General features: G+C 35.1%; 1 protein-coding gene across 5 annotated transcripts in view; it reads left to right on the forward strand.

Annotated features, from left to right (window-relative positions):
• LOC150094689 (cell adhesion molecule Dscam1-like) overlaps window positions 1-16666 on the forward strand; it is a 772561-nt gene that overhangs the window by 25788 nt on the left and 730107 nt on the right. For all 5 annotated transcript variants that reach the window (XM_090411389.1, XM_090411386.1, XM_090411388.1 and 2 more), the window contains exon 2: window positions 4053-4376. In XM_090411389.1, the coding sequence (XP_090267515.1) occupies window positions 4053-4376 (324 nt within the window). The remainder of the gene's footprint in view (window positions 1-4052; window positions 4377-16666) is intronic.

Consider the following 16666-nt stretch of genomic DNA (forward strand, 5'->3'; position numbering starts at 1 on the left):
TTTCTTCTGGAAACTCTGAGTTTTCATCCCACAAATCACGAATATAGATCGCATACCTCCCACTTTTCAGAAAATAACATATATACCCTTATATGATATACCTTATGTATACAGTATGTTGGCAATAAATGGAGTTGCGTCGTCAAGAACGAAGTACACAAGCAACTGAACCTAACGAAGAAGGTGCTCGCTCACTACTGCTTCTAATGCGGATCGTGCTTTCAACCAATATACGAATTATAATTATGATTGAACAAAGTACGAGCGACGAACAGCCAGTAGTCTTTATAGTTTTTAAACTCATACGTTGCAAGGGGGATGTGTGTTCGAATCGCACGAAGGTTCTTCAATGTCTTTATTGAATAGATGAATTTAACTGCTCACCATCGCCTTGCTTACTAGAGGCCCGAAGAAGCATCTCATAGTACCGATACTAATATACTATGAATTAACAGCCTGTCGTGGGTGGTACTGACATAAAAATAGGGGGAAAAGATAGATGAGAGTTCGTTATTTTTAAAAGAAAAATCCCAGAAACAGTATACTCTCAGCAAAACCCTCCCAAGTTAGTTTTCATTAGCGCGGCAGTATTTCCTAACTATAAGAACACACGCGCACAGCTGTGGGAAAGCTTTTACAGAGACAGATGTGACTGATTGAAGTCTTCGAACAATCAGATGGCGTTGACCTCCCTTGAGATAAAAGAAAGGCTTAAATGGCAGTCATAAAAAGCACCAGTGTCAAGAAACGTCAAGAATGTTCAGGTAGAGTTAGTTTTTCTTTCTAAAATAACAGTATATCGTAATACAAATATTCGGGGGGGGGGATGTGATATTTTTCCATAGGAGACAATGCATCTTGTACGACTACAACTTGGATTAATTTTTCATGGATAATTTGACATAAAACAGTATTGCACTTTGGAAGTCATCCCTGGGAGAAATACGCCTAAAGATCAACACTAAAAATTCCATAATGTACGTAATTTGTGTCAGATTATAAGTAATGTTTCTTAAAATCTAGTAGAGAGAGACAGATACTATTTTTCTTTCTACTAAGTCAAATTTAATATTTTCCCGGCTAACGTATTTATTTTTATACTTTCGTAATCCCTCGCATATTCTCGTTAACACAGAAGAGTATTATGAGCTCATCAAAATAATTTTATCATCCATAGTGGAAAATTAATGGTGTTTACGTCTTTTCTAGCTCTTTTAGCATACATTAGAACAATAATCTGAATGCAAAAATCTTTAAGCTTCTAAGTAGACCAAGTAATAAATATGATAAAGTATTTTTCTTGTCAGAATCTATTCAAGGGATGAGTGTTGCAATTTAATGCCTTATTTATATTCAGACAACGTTAAGTACAATAGTGCACTTCCAACTAAATACCAGGTATATGGTCACATTACTCTTCTTCCTCAGAAGAACAACTATTGACTACATATAGACGATAGTTTTAAATACCAAAGATTGTTACAAACAATATAAATAATCATTTAAAGAAAAACGTATGGTGAGTAGTGGTCGGAACTGATAGTTTTTCATGTCAATGGTTATCATAAATACTATAAAACTTATGGGAGTAATCCTCAAAGCAATCTTTCCATTTACATTGGATTCTCAGTATGCAAAAAAACTAACAAGTTTTTGATAAATGATTGCAATATCATGTTTTCTAAAAAGATGTTATTGATAGTGTTTGCTAGGAGCTCGCGCTGATCTAGTGGATCTCATCCAAAGTACTCCAAACTGAAGATAAACGGTTTCTATTATCTGTCTGTTGTCACCTACGGAACTCAAACCATGAGATACTCGAGCTGACACGTCTAGTATAACCTCCCCCCCAGTGGTGTTAAGATTTACTTTCTCCTTTGTTTTTCTGCTCATGTGCAGTTGCGATGGAAGTCACAACAAGAGCATTTTTCCATCAATATCCTTCTTCTTCTTTTGTTTTTGGAGACACAATTTCAACACTATAAAAGAAAGAAAGAAAGAGAGAGAGAGAGAGAGCAACAATCAAATAAGGTTTAGTGCGATGCCTAGTCCAAAATACCATTAATGAAAGTGTCTCGTCTGTTTGGTACACGCTAGAGGTAGATTAGTCAATAGTAGAACTATAACCACAGTACGCTTTCTGGGATGTTTAATGAACAACTGCCTTTATGTACTTCAGAAGGAAAAATCGATTGGTCGGTCTTTTCTTAAACTGTATTGACGATTTTAATGCGACCACCCGAAGTCTTTTTTTTATCCTAAGGAAATTTGATTACGACGAAATACTTCGTCTATAAGTTTAGCAACCGAAATTACAATGTTTTTTCTATAGCGTTAAAACTTGGAAGTAGACAACAATAGAACTCGAGGAATCAAACACAAATACACGGAGTATAGTGCGCGTGATGGCATCAAGTTTCATTTAGTGGGCATTAAAACTAAACTGTGATGCGGTATTTATCAACCGTTGAGATTATTTGAAGACATACTGAATCACTTGTAATAATTATTTCATCGGGTAGACCGTTTTGCATTTAAAAATAAAATAAAAATACACTTTCAATAGTGGGATTTGCAGCAGACTTTTCTCTGTCCTAAAATATCCAACCTAAAACGTCAGAGGGAACGTGACGTTAATCACACGTCATTTTTTTTTCGTACGCATGCGTAAACTGATTAATTGAAATATAACAAAATACTCCTCTATCTTCCTAAAATAAATTTGAATTCTTTTATTTAATCCCGAAAATATTTTACTTCAAATCCATTTTCCAAGCGATACGCGCTGTCTTCAAATATTAAAGTAGTTTAAAAGAAAATAATTTATTGTTGATTTAATAATATCAAAATCCGATTTAGAAATCTTTTTTTTTATGAAACTAAGTTTTCGCATACTTTCTATGGTTTAATATGTTGCCAGCAATAAAATATTCATGCAGGATGTAGATGCAGTAATGAAGTTTTACTTCATGATGTAAACGTGTTGTTTGCTCAATGAAGTGCATAAATTGAATATATTCGAAGAGTGATACAAAACATGATCAAACTTAATCTTCTATGTTTGTTTTGTTTGCGAAATGGGTAATTGGAAAGATGAATTCATCTGGTCGTAGCGGTAAACAATTTTATGAATATCATCCTAAATTTTGCAGATAATTTACGATGAAATATCAAAAAGAGGAGTCCTTCATCTAAATTCTTATCTTTGTTTCTAAATTTTTATAAGAGTTTACTAAGCTAATATGGTCTTTCTGGATAACAAATAATCATCATTCAGAATATGTAATAGAAGAGAAGCGAGTGACTCCTGATGTCCTATTTAAAAAGATGGATGAATGGAAACGCAGAACATAACCCAATTTTAATTAATTTTTAGATATTTTTAAATAAGGAAAAGTGATCAAAATTATAATAAGGAGATAAAAAATGATAAGGAAAGGATGACAAGAAACAATGACAAGAACTGGCAATCATGTGCAGGAAGAGGATGAAAAATGATGATGATGATCAGTAGAGCACTCAGGATTTAATCTTGGGGGGGGGGAGGCGAGTTGAGTAGACGATTTGAGAATACACACTACACATTGCATACGACCTATGATTGCAGTGATCTCCTCTGGCCCGGCTCGGGAAAACGAAGTAGCGCGCAGTCCATCAGAGCACTACTTCGTTCGCCTTGTGTTCACAGCGGCCGTGATTCCCGAGAGCTACAGGGTATTCCCATCTTATGTGACCGCTAATTCATAAGTAGTATAGAAGACACGACATAACATAAATAAAAAAAATAATCATTTTAATTAGGAAAATATTTTTAGAAAAGTTTATAGTGTTTTTTTTTTTTTTTTTTCCTTTTTCTTTTTGGGGGAAAGACCCCTTTCTCCCCCTGGGTGCGTCACTCATAATAATGATGGGGAAGTTGAAATCTTGACGATAAAATAAAATAAAATAATAATGTAATGATGATGATAATGCCCGGCATACACTCTGTTTCACCTGCAAACCACGTAGATATAATATTTATTTCATTTTTCTCTCTTTCTTTTATCTTCTAGCCGATTCAGCAAGTCATCACGATCGCCAAGGGCCGTACTTTAGTGTCGAACCTCCTGGCCGTGTGGACTTCCTAAACACTTCCGGAACGGTCATCCCTTGTTCTGCGCAAGGCAATCCTTCACCCATCATCTCTTGGATAAAAAAGGACGGTAGCCCCGTAACGGATATCTCTGGCCTGAGGCACGTGAGACCCGATGGCTCGATGGTGTTCCCGCCGTTTCGTGCCGAGGAATACAGACAGGACGTCCACTCTTCGGTGTACAGGTGCACGGCCACAAATGTCATGGGCACAATCGCCAGCCGAGAGGTTCAATTGAGAGCAGGTAAGAGGTCGCATAGAAAGATGATTATTAACTGCATTAATATAATTGCTACTTTTAAAGCCTTCTGCTTTATACCGACTATTAAAATTTGCTTGCTTTAAATACGAAAATAGAGACTGAACAAACCTACAGTTTCTCAAGTTAGATTGCACAAAAAGCTTTTATGATAATCATTATATGGTGTCGTGTTTAGGCACCCTGTTAAAAGGTATCGACTTCATTTTGTAAATACAGTTGTTTCTCTTTATCCAGTATGTACTGTAGTTTTCTTTTAGTTATTATTGTTGTCTACTGCACTTAATACTTCAACAATGCGTGCTCAGATTCATCCAGCGTACAGAAGATTGTCAGATTTCAACAATATGCAACCAAATACGTGAACCAACATCCAAGAACAATTTCTGAGCAATCGATAATTACAATGGGTACTTAAAGCATAGTACTAGCGGAGTATAATTCTATTGTAATTTTAAGTGTTTTCCTTGGGTTGAATTAATTTTATAACTATTCCACTGTAATAATATTACTTTTTCTATATTAAAAAAAAATCTATATTTCTATCTGTTTTAAAACAGATAAAAATTTAGACGAACGGTCTATCCATATAAAGCTATAAATATCCTTATAGATAGCATTTCCTGTATTCTGATTCTTCATTAAAACTGGGTTATAAAATATCATTAGCATTGTTCATTTAATGGTATTTTTATTTTTTTTTAAATAAATGTTTAAAGGATATTCAATACGTAATCATACGAAATGCTGTCATTTACATTAGCACTTAGGTCCGTAGTTGAAAGAGAGAAAAGCTAAATTGATTAGCATAAAAATATATCCTAAAGACAATGAATTTTTGTGTTTTGATAATTCATAAAAATACCCACTCTTCGCTTAATATTATTAGGCAGCTATTTTATAGAAGAGGCGCATTATTACCATAGAAATCTAAGTATTTTTCAGCACATCCTTTAACGAGAAAGTAGCAGGTGTAAGCTCTCCCAAAGAGACGTTGGAAGGCTTGATAGCAGACCTCTGTGAAAGAAACGATGAAAATGGTTCCAGTGAAACTTAGATGCAGAGCCAAAGCCATTATAAAGTAATTAATATCGGGTATTAATTAATTTCTAATCAATCGAAAGCGATTAATAAATTAAGCTCAAGTGATGATTGATATGAAGAAATATGCCATATGTCTCCATATACCCTTTTTAATTTCCTTAATGTATTAACTTTTTAGTTGACTTTTGATTTTAAAATATAGATGCAAATTCATAATACTGGAAGTACTCAATGTTGTTGTTTTTGTTAAAAAAAATCGTTTCATTGTTATAGAAGGTAAAGATAATTGTTTTCTATAATTAAAATAACAAGAAGGCATTGGTTATCTCCTATCATTACTCAAAAATAATTCCAAAATAGATGGCACCATACAAACTTCTTTCACTTGCAATTTGCTCTATAAATTAATGCCATCTACAAGTTCTTTTATATATTTAATTTCAGTCAAGTATATCCCGTGTGATTTTTTTACCCATGATATCGTTACCACATATTCTTTCTTCCCTTCAGTCTAATTTTGTTCTCAAACAATAAAAAAATATCTGTTTTGTATAGAAAATCATAGACAGAGAAAGAACAATGAGCAGGAGCATTGTTATGATGTAAGACCGGAAAACTACAGACTGGAAAACCAATCTATGATACTCCACTTCTTGTTTGATTTTCGATAATGAGGGTCTTTTTCCATGAATATATGGCACGGGTCGAAATCTGGCATAAAATATGAAAATAGTTTCATTAAAATGAAAAAAATAATAATAAAGTGTCTTCAGCCCTTTAATTACTAAAGGACATCTCTCTAATTTTTTAACCATAAACAGACATTACTTCAGCGCACTTTGTCACTTGGAAAATCCAATCAAATGTTTGCGTTTTGCTTCTTCTCTAGCAGCACGTAAAGCATGTCGAACGTTTATGTAACTGCCAGTATTCCGATTTCAAGAAGATTTGATGCACAAGCGTTGATGTATGAAGTTGTGATAGAGTACGATTCGCAAAAGGCACAACATATATCACATAAAACGTCTCAAAAACGCAAGCTACAACTTTGAAATAAAATGAATGACCGATCATGTTCTATTCAATATGCTTATCTGAGGAACTTTGTTCTAACACCAGTAGCCCATTCGGCTGTAAGTCGTAAATTTATCATACCTCTTAGTTCTGTAAATTTCGAGTCATTCTTATACCGATACTTATCTGAAATAGGCCAAATCCAGATGCAAATTCTGGACGTTTGTTTATGGATCTGCAAATTATCTCATAGTAATTATCTCAGCTGCTCTTTTACTACTAACATTTAAATGATTTCAACAATGAATACGCAGCAAAGCCAATTAGCTGCGTATTCATTGTTGCAAGTAACTATAGCAACTAACAACCAATCGGAATTCTGCCCTCTGGAAAAATAGTTAAATACTGTGTTGTAGGTGAGTACAGTGCTGCCATTAAAGACATTGATTAGTAACATTTTTCGGGCTTCATTTAGCTAAAATAATCTTTAACTCAATATATAAAGCGTATGTTATTAAGAGGGGCAGCTTACTAGGCACATTTTAATCGAAGAGTGATTTTTATTGAGGTCTTTCCAAACATTATTTTGATATCCACATGTTACGCTGTCAAAACAGCTGGCCGTTCTATAAACTTGTACAGAAAAACTACCATTGCATAAAAGGTAATTGCAACGAATCAGGTAGAATATTTATAAAGCGCCTGCTATAAACAGCAGCTTAATTTTGCAATACGTCTTATTCGAGACAGACCATTATAGACACATAAGTGTAGTACGCATGAGCCACTAGCAACGGCAAAATAATAAAAAATAATAATAAAAAAAAAACGCAATAAATTTGAACCTGACGGTGTAACTTTATTTTCGGCTAATATAACCATTAGTGTCAAAGCCAAAAATATACTGTAGACTGCATTAACTTTAAAAATATATTACGATAGTCACTTTGGATTATTAATGTCGCTAAGGTTTGCCCTTCATTCCCCGAGAGAGAGGGGGAGGGTGGCGATAGAACAGGCGAATATCTAAATATGTGCGTGGATAGATCAGTTCGGGGTTAATGGATATGTATATATATACTGATCATTTCTTTCTAATTTGGTGCATTGAGAAGACAAATGGGAGTCATTTAGTATAAACGAAAACTGCTATGAATCGTATTCAACTGTTACATTAAGATATGCACAGTTTCTTCTTTATATTTATTGCATCTCTCATGTGATGCGGTGTATAGCAATTCTAGACGTATTCCCTAACAGAGGTTATGAATTTATAAAATAAAATGAAAATAAACTGAGAATTTTTTCCCGTTTTCTTTCTCTTCCTGTTTTGAATAGAATCTTTAAAAATTCATTTTTATGTAAACATCAATTTTTTAAAAAAGTTTCATTTGTTTGGAGAAAATTGGCATTGGAATCTTACATTCCTCCTGAGGATGGTATTTCTATTTCTGGTCTATTCATGTTTTGTTGCTGTCAAGGTGTGGATTAGCACTCATCTGTCTAGCAGGCTATTAACGTTCTGGTAGAGTTTCTACGCGTTTGTCTGGAAAAAAGCCTTGAAGTGACTACGGGTACAAATAAAAAGACTTAAGTTGCACTTCTCACAGTTGGAGTAATCTTAAAACTCTTTCTTAAGTCTCCCCGGTTCGCTGCAAATGAATGGTGAAAAGTACAAAGCACAGCAGGAAGGAGGGGGATAATAGAGAAGAGAGTACTTCTCGTGAGGGAGAGCAAAAACTGTTGAAGGGTTGAAAAGAGAGAAGAAGAAAAAAATGCTGTAACCATGAAGACGTAATGAAAATAACGGAAGATGGAGATGATAGAGATTGAAGAAAGTCAGTGCAATTTAAAAAAGTTAAGACATTTTCGGAACAAAAAAAAAAGAAGGAATTAGAGTAAACAAAACTGAATCGGAAAACGGATGAAGAACAAAAGAAACTGGAGAAAAGGGACATTCTTAAGAAAGGTGGTATAAAAGAAGCGGAAAATTCTGCTTTTATACTTTGAAAAGAAAGGATAATATTGGCAATTATGTTCCATGAAATCTTGTTTTTATAATAGCAAACTTTTCCGGCAGCTATTTTGTTTAACGATAGAAAAGATTCGAAATTAGATTGCCTTAATAAATCGCCCATTTTGTGTACCTACGCACACGCACACTTAAAAGAATAAAAGAAATGCTAACAAATGATTCCGAATATTTTTACTTTACAAAAACAAAACAAACCTACTGTTTGCATGCACTTCCGTGTTTTAAACTGGATTTTCTATTCGCGTAACTAATATTTTACAGTTTCTTGAAAGAAGGTTTAATTTCATTATCTAAAGCTGTGCCGACTTCGTTTTTGTTGATGCTCTGATTTGTTAAAGAACTAAGTTTCATTAAATCAGATCTCGGGAGACTCGACGAAGTGCACTCTCAACTCTTCTGGGTGCCGGATATCCTTTGCGTATAAACTGAAGTACGCGCGATGCATTTGTTAATCCACTTTCTTTGCTATCCAAAGATGTTTTCGTAGTGTTGTGAATAATGTTCCGAGTACTTCGTTAAGTCTTTGAACGCATGTCTAAAATCTAAAGCATCTTAAGAAATTTTTATTTAGCTCTGTTTGCGCTAATTAACGAACTTTGATTTTTGTCCCAATTATGTTTTTTTTTTAGTTTGTTCTCAATAAAGTTTTTCTGATATGTTTCTCGTCTGCTAATGCACCAAAACTAATTTTAAATGTCAATTTAAAATTTAAAATTTTTTAAATTTAAATCGACATTTTAAAATGATGAACTGCAAAACTTATAAATAACACAATTCTTAGGCGATTTTTTTTATTATTTTTTAAATAAAACAATACGATGACTTTCTCTCTTGTAGTGTATTGTAATCGTAGTTGTCTTCAAATTACGTGTAACAGAAAAATATCGGAACAAGTCTTTAGGGAAAAATTGTTGAACAATAACTAGAATTAATTAATTCATAATTGAGTAGAAAATGGCCTATGAGAAGAAGAAGGAAATGAAAAAGAAATCCAATTTAGATAAAGCAGGTACGCATTTTTCAAAAAAGGTTGCGATAACCTTTAATAATGTTTATCGCTTCATTAATAATATAATTAATGACAGAGAAACTAAAAAATACTGCTAAAATAAGAAAATTTACAAGAAATTAGTGACTAAATTGGTGAATAATAAAACATCTATTTAGAAATAAGAAGAGAACAGAATGAAATAAGCACAAAACCTTAGTTACTAGGAGAGTCTATATTTGTACGCTGTTAGCTCTCATGGAGATTAATTAAAAATATCTTTAATATTATTATTATTGATAGGAAAAGTTGAAATAGCGTCTTGCACGTATCCAAGTGTTTACCTGAACTCCATTAAACCACAATATTTATTGATCCATGATTAATAAAGAGAAAGTGCAAAACCCTGTGCCCCACCCTAAGGAAACAATTACCGTCTCCACTCACTGTAGATTCAGCGAGTTTAATTCTAGTCAAAGGGTACAAAAACAATTTGCTCAGGAATATAATCCTTCCATGTGTTTGTTCTGCATGCCTTTAGCGCATGCGCAGTCTCGATGTAGTCAGGAATTCTTACAGAGCGTTTCAGATGAACTGGAATTTGAAACATAAAATGTGCTAGAGCACGCACGCGCACGCACAAAATCCGCTCCCTCTAAGATTCCATAGAAACAATTAATACTGGGAAAAACCACTAATAAAATTAGTTCAATCAAATATCAACTTATAAAGTGTACTATCCTCATGCTTTCTTAGTAGCTAACTGGTTTCTTTTTCTCCATGGAGATATATTTTCTGAGATTATTCTGTTAACAACGGTATAATGAGGTCCCAAGTTTCACTAGCCAAAGATCAAAGGATTCGAAGTAAGCAGCTTTTCTACAGCCCAACGAGCCTAAATATACATGGCAACATTGTTAATTTACAACGTCCTTTGGTACTATTTATCTTTTTCTAATGACTCCTCTTCCACAGCTAAAATTTCTTTCTTTAAATATCTCTTTCTGATTATTCCTAAAGTCCTCAGAGATTGTCAGCATGTTTTTATTATAACCACCAATATGTCATCACTGTTACATACGACCAACAGCTCATAAGCTCATTTTCCACAAACAGTAACGAAATTATTTTACTTCTTCAGTTCATCTTTTGTTCTTGTGCCAAAATGTAGATAAGATACATTTCCTATCATTGCTTCTGGATTTATAAATGATTAGCTGGTATTATGCTAGATGCATCTTCAATCACTTGCCTTATATGACTTCATTAAGGATTTAGCACTTCAAACGTATTTTTAGAAATGCTACCAATTTTGGAATGTGTCCAACTGATTATGGTTCGAATGACCCTCTACGGAAATTAATAATGAAATCACCAAGAAAATCGAAATGTTTCTTCCAAAGAGGAATGGATTCTTTCTAATTTTCCTAATTTTAAACATTAAGTAGTCCATTAGAAACATAAAAACAACTGGATAGCAAATAATCAATGCTAGACAAGTATCAAGTGGTAACAAAAGACAATTTATATCCACTGATCCCCTTAATGCTAGTTAACAGCGACATCTGTAATTTCCGTATTGGTCGTTTGGTTCCATCGACCCCAACCATTACAAACGTATTGAAGTATTTAAATACTGGAATCCATCCAGCGTTCAGAGTATTATCTCCACAGTAGTTCCCTGAAATCAAAGTACATACGGGAATTTAAAAGACTCAAATCGACATCAGTAGAAATTGACATAGTAATTAAGCCTATTTCTCCTTCCAATCGAGATGCTATGAGTTACCTTTTGTAAACAATCATGTCTTATTGATGGGACAGCTTCACCTATCCAACGATGGAAATTATTAATGACCGTTGTCACGTCAAAGCTCGTGGGCTCTAAACGAGCTCTCTCTCTCTCTCTCTCTCTCTCTCTTTTACATTCTTTCTTTCGAGCTTCATTTGCAACTATCATTCCGCTATTATTGATGGGGTGTCTGTCTGTTATCGAGCTGCATTTATAACTGTCACAGACTTTTCCTGTCATCTCTCTCTGATGTCGGAAAAATATTGCATTTTCTCCCCTTTCTTACCCGCTCTTTTCACTTCCCCCCACATCCTCGCTTTCCATTCTCTTCATACATTTGGCACATAAACATGTAATTACGCTACTTTCTTTGTGGTCCAGTGAACTTTGAAATTTTCATCATCTAAGATTTTCATATTCGCCCAGGAAATCAGTTCTGGAGTTGTTGTTTTTTTTTTAAAAAAAAAGAAGAAAAAAAGTTCTAAAATGAAAGGTTTCGAGTATAATAAACAGCTGAGGAAATACGATATTGTATAGAAGTCAGGGAAAAAAAGATGCGAAGAGGAGATAAGAAGAAAAACATAAGAAATTGAAAATTCCAAGTCGTAACTAATACAAATAGTAATTCCCATCGGATTTCAAATACATTCTGTTGCCTTCTTTATGATTATCGAAGGCTAGTAATATATTGCGAATAATTACACGCTTGTTGCTATGGTGATAAGAATAACATTCGCTAAGAAACTATCTTGGTTTTTATAAAAATCATTCATGTGCTTTCTGTTTGATCAAATAGTCATTTTTAATTATAACTGCGCCTGGAGAAATATATTTAGGTCAACTCCATACACTTCACTTTTTCCTAATGTAAGGAAGATTATAAACTATTTATTCAGAAAATAAACTATTTATTCAATCATTGCTTGCATGGGTTACTTAATGGATAGCGTACCCACTCTCTAACCTATAGCTGCTGACTCGGTTCATACTGTGAGCCTTGGATGGTAGAGGAATTTCATTGACTGGTGTGAGACAACTGCTCTACCTACTGGAGGTTTGAAGGATTAGTAATAACCACTTCAGTCCTCCAGTAAGTGGAGATCACCAGGAAACCAAACGGAAAGTCAGTTAATAATAACTTTACATAATTGACTAAACACTTACATTTTTTTTTTTAATCTAAGCGGCGAGGACTTGATGCCCTGATCTAGCGGCGGAAGGAGATTGTCCGTAGATACTGGGATTTGAATTTTATTATGGATGAGAGAATCGCAAATTCTTTATCGATGTAATACTCGTTTTGAACAATAAATAAAAAGATGCACTTGATTTTTGTCTCCCGGTGTGACACCACTATATTTCGTTTCCAAAGTAGGATTTTTGAGCTTATCTAACAACTGGTTCACCCGTGACGTTAGTGCACTACAGATCATCAGACTTTTACGGCAAGGTTCGATTAAAAAGAATCAAATCAAATCTAGGTGATTAATATCTAAATATGATGATAAGCGTATGGTCGGTAAGGATAAGCCACTCAAGGCAGTGAACTTTGATCCTATCCAATCCCGATTATATAAACGATGATTAATGGAAAGTTCTTTTTCCAGAAACGGTAGTGCAGTGATCATTTCCAATAGGGCATTTCCAGAAACAACGGTGATAGCAATTTGGATTCTCGTAGATCAGAGGGGGGTATAGACGATGAACATTATTGGAAAGTATCCTCCAGGGTTCACATCTCGTCTAAAATTCAAAGAACGTTTAAAAAGACTTTTCGACTAAAGCTGGGTTAATCGGTTTCATTGAAGGTGGAGGGTTTTTCATCTCAAAGCAGAACAGAAGAATAGGTGCAATTAGCAACAAACATCATAGTTTCTCCTGTTTTAATTCCCACAACAGCCGAGTTATATGAATTCCATATGAGTGGAAATATGTATTTTATCGGTTTTCATAAGTGCACACTAACTCCATTTTTAGACTACTGACTAAGCAAATTTCTCATGAGTGCAGTTTTTTGACCATTTTTACCTGAGGTGATCGTGCTATATAAGACGATGATGTTGACATAAACGTATGATGCAGTTGAAACTTATGACCTATTGAGCAAAATACTGAGCAATGGCCAGTGACAAAACACGGAGGGTGGGGTGATTGTTCTGAACCAATGTCTTATACTTATGAATTTCAGAGAATTTGTGGTTTTCTTTAGTGATGAAATCACCCATTACTGAACAAGCCTTTCTGATGATTATTTATGCCCCAAATCATCCATTTACAGTCGGATGCTGAAGAGAAGCAGCCAGTATCTAACTGTCTAACTGGCATTTCAAGGAGTTCTTCTAGCAAAGTATTCATTCTAATAAATCACTGGGAACTTGTACTGTACTCACGTTCGGCTGTTTGTATTGAATCAAGTATTGCTCTATAAGTTCAAATACTACGAATACATTAAAGTACTTTAAAATCCTGGAGTTTACACCCTCGCTTTCCCTCTAACCGTGTTCTGTCTCATATTTAAAGATTGTTGGAAGTGGTTTTCCATTCAAACGAATTCGTTTAATACAAACTGCTCTTTCTTCTTTCTTTTCGTCCCCACGGCATCCCAGAGAAGTGGTCTCCGATTAACGGAATTAAAATAAATAAATGTTAACAACGGCAACCTATTTCTGGTTCGGTGAATAAGCAAACAGCTTCCCGTCATCATTGCTTTTCTCTGTTGTCTTCAAGTGCCTACCTCTGATAGACCAATGAGGGGGGTGGGGGGAAGAAACAAACAACGCCATTACTATTCCGTCTTTCCATAATAGCACTCCGCAATGCAAATTCGTTACGGCATTTTAAGTCGGAGCGGTCTTTGTGCGCGAATTCAAAGAGAAGGAGACGTGCACACAAGCACCTTAGCCTTATTGTGAATTTACGTAATCCATTAGAGCATATTTCGTTCAACTTGAAAGCTGTCCGCACGTATTCCTTGTATATCGACGTTTATTCTTGTCTTAATCCCAGACATGCAAAGGCTGGAGGGGAATTTTTCAGGGAACCAAAATATTCCGATTTATTCTTCGCCATTAGAACTCCAGTATTAGAACAAACTTGCACTGTAATACCAGAAGACTCTCGCTTGTCTTTAGCGTACGGTGAAAACTGGTGAAGGAAGTTCAAACTCGGTAGATGATGGAACGAGAAGAGAGAGAGAGAGAAGATGGGGGGAAGAAAGGGGGAAGGAAGAAGAAACAAACTTGCCTCATGTCTGAGTGTCAGAACCAAAGCCATCTTGACGCGATCCGGCTTGCTTTCATAATAGGTAGTTAATTAAATGTAAACAGGGAACTGTAGCAACACGAAGTAACACACAGCGCGCGCTCCACTGAGCGACAGAAGCCGCACAGTTACAGGAAGAAGGTAGGAGAAATTTACAACGCCGAGAGAAGTCTATCTTTAGCACGTGCCTGTCACCTTTACCAAGCTAAGAGCAACTTTAAACAAATACTTGAAGTGTAGTTGACAACGAACGTGTTGACAACTCTCACTGTTTAGGGGAAACGAGACCTGGTCTTTCTGTCCCTTTGGGTTAATTCGAAACGCTAGGGAATTTCTGTATCAGTCGGCCCTTCAAGTTCTAAAGAATCTGCTAAAAGTGTTTGATTTCTCAGTGTTACCTTCATGGACATTGTTGCTTAGCAACTGATAGCTGGGAAGCATTCGAGCTTGTAGTTTAAACATTCTTTGATTCTCTTTGGTTCTGTTTATCTGTACGGTAGAAAGGGAAAACCAGAAGTTCGTTACTGGCGCCTTCTATTAAAAATATGAAACTAAAGTGCAGTCTGACATGCGTTATAGGACTCTTGGTTCTAAAGCAAAATATAAATTCTCTATAAGACGTATCATTAGTTACCTAAGATACGGAGAGTCCTTCAAAAGATGGTTTCGGACCGGACGAAACGTCTCCTCCACACACACACACACACACACACACACACACACACACACACAGTGCTCTTATTAGCTTTCAAATCATTATAGCTTATTAATATGAGGCAACTTCAACGTAACAAACATCGAATACACTGTTTTTTTTTTTAATGTCACCAGGTATTTTAAAGCAACTTTTGATAACCATGTTCACAAAGATACAAAAGAGAACACTGGAATCGATTAATGTATGTATTTCTCTTCAAAGCGCCATTTGCGAATTTCATCTTCATCTCTTTCTATCGACGACAAAATCTGTAGCTCAACAAATGATGGATAGTTAAAACTGGATAAACTAATTTCTTTTGATTGTTTTGCCTGCCTGAATGATGAAAAACGTTTCCCCTCTCCTGTGAGATGAGACCGACTAACTTTAGTTTAAAAGCTCGAATAAAGGTGCTTCGCTTTCTAGACAGGATTTAAACCTAGCTCTTTCCAGCAAAGAGCTTCGTAGAAACCGAATAAACTGTGGGAATCTTAATTATAGAACATTTAAGAAACTTAATTTAAGTAAGTTAAATCACTGCTTTAAATAGTTTAAAACCCGTTTTTGAAATTATAAAAGGGTACGGTGTACATTATAACTTATACTTCTAATTCCTTTGTTTAAAGAGTTATTTTATGTATGCTTTTTGAAATTATAAAAACAGCATAAAAGTCATATCGTTTTCGAGGGAATTACTCTAGTACATTGGGTAAAATAAATATGCATCGTAAAACTTTGTCTTCTTAAAGTATGAAATAAAACAAAAAATATTAAGATTAATAACGAACAAGTCATCAGGAGATGGAAGAAGAATTCGCTTTAATTATCTACTATTTCTAAAAAATTTTATATTTTAGTAGTCCGTCACAATAAGCAGCTCGACCTGCTTCAATAATGCGATTTCTCCAACTCAAAACCTGGCAATAAATGTAATAGGAGTAAATAAAACAGTTGTCAACGGCACAAATTCAACCGAAGCTTACGTTATCGCGAGAAATCAGCAGATCTCAGTGCCTTATAAAGCAATTTCTGCTTACATCAATGCCACTGTCAGAAACCAGACTGACATAACTTCTTAATATAGGAGGGTTCTCTAGCAATTTGTTCGTCCGCATGGATGACGACGAAGCCAAATGGCACTGGCCTGTCAAGAAAAGCAATACTCGTATATACTTCCAAAATAAACAGCCTTGTTAAGGCATCCCAGAGAAATCTTAAAAAAATACCCGAAGGAGGACGGGAGGGAATGGTCGAAAATACAACGAAAAAAAAAGAAGGGGGGGGGAGGAAAAGGAGGAGAAAAGAAATGTTCTTTAGAAGAAGCGTACTACCGAACCCCTCGGTGTGTCGTTACACTGGAATAAATTGTGCCCTGTACAGGGTCGTCGTAAGCTGGCAAAGCGTTCTCCGCCGACAAATGGCGGACATTTATCAGTCGTCACTG

Source organism: Typopeltis vanoorti, chromosome 21 (assembly GCF_054136105.1).
Source record: "Typopeltis vanoorti isolate ZY-2024b chromosome 21, IOZ_Tvanoo_1.0, whole genome shotgun sequence".
Classification (NCBI taxonomy): Eukaryota; Metazoa; Arthropoda; class Arachnida; order Uropygi; family Thelyphonidae; genus Typopeltis; species Typopeltis vanoorti.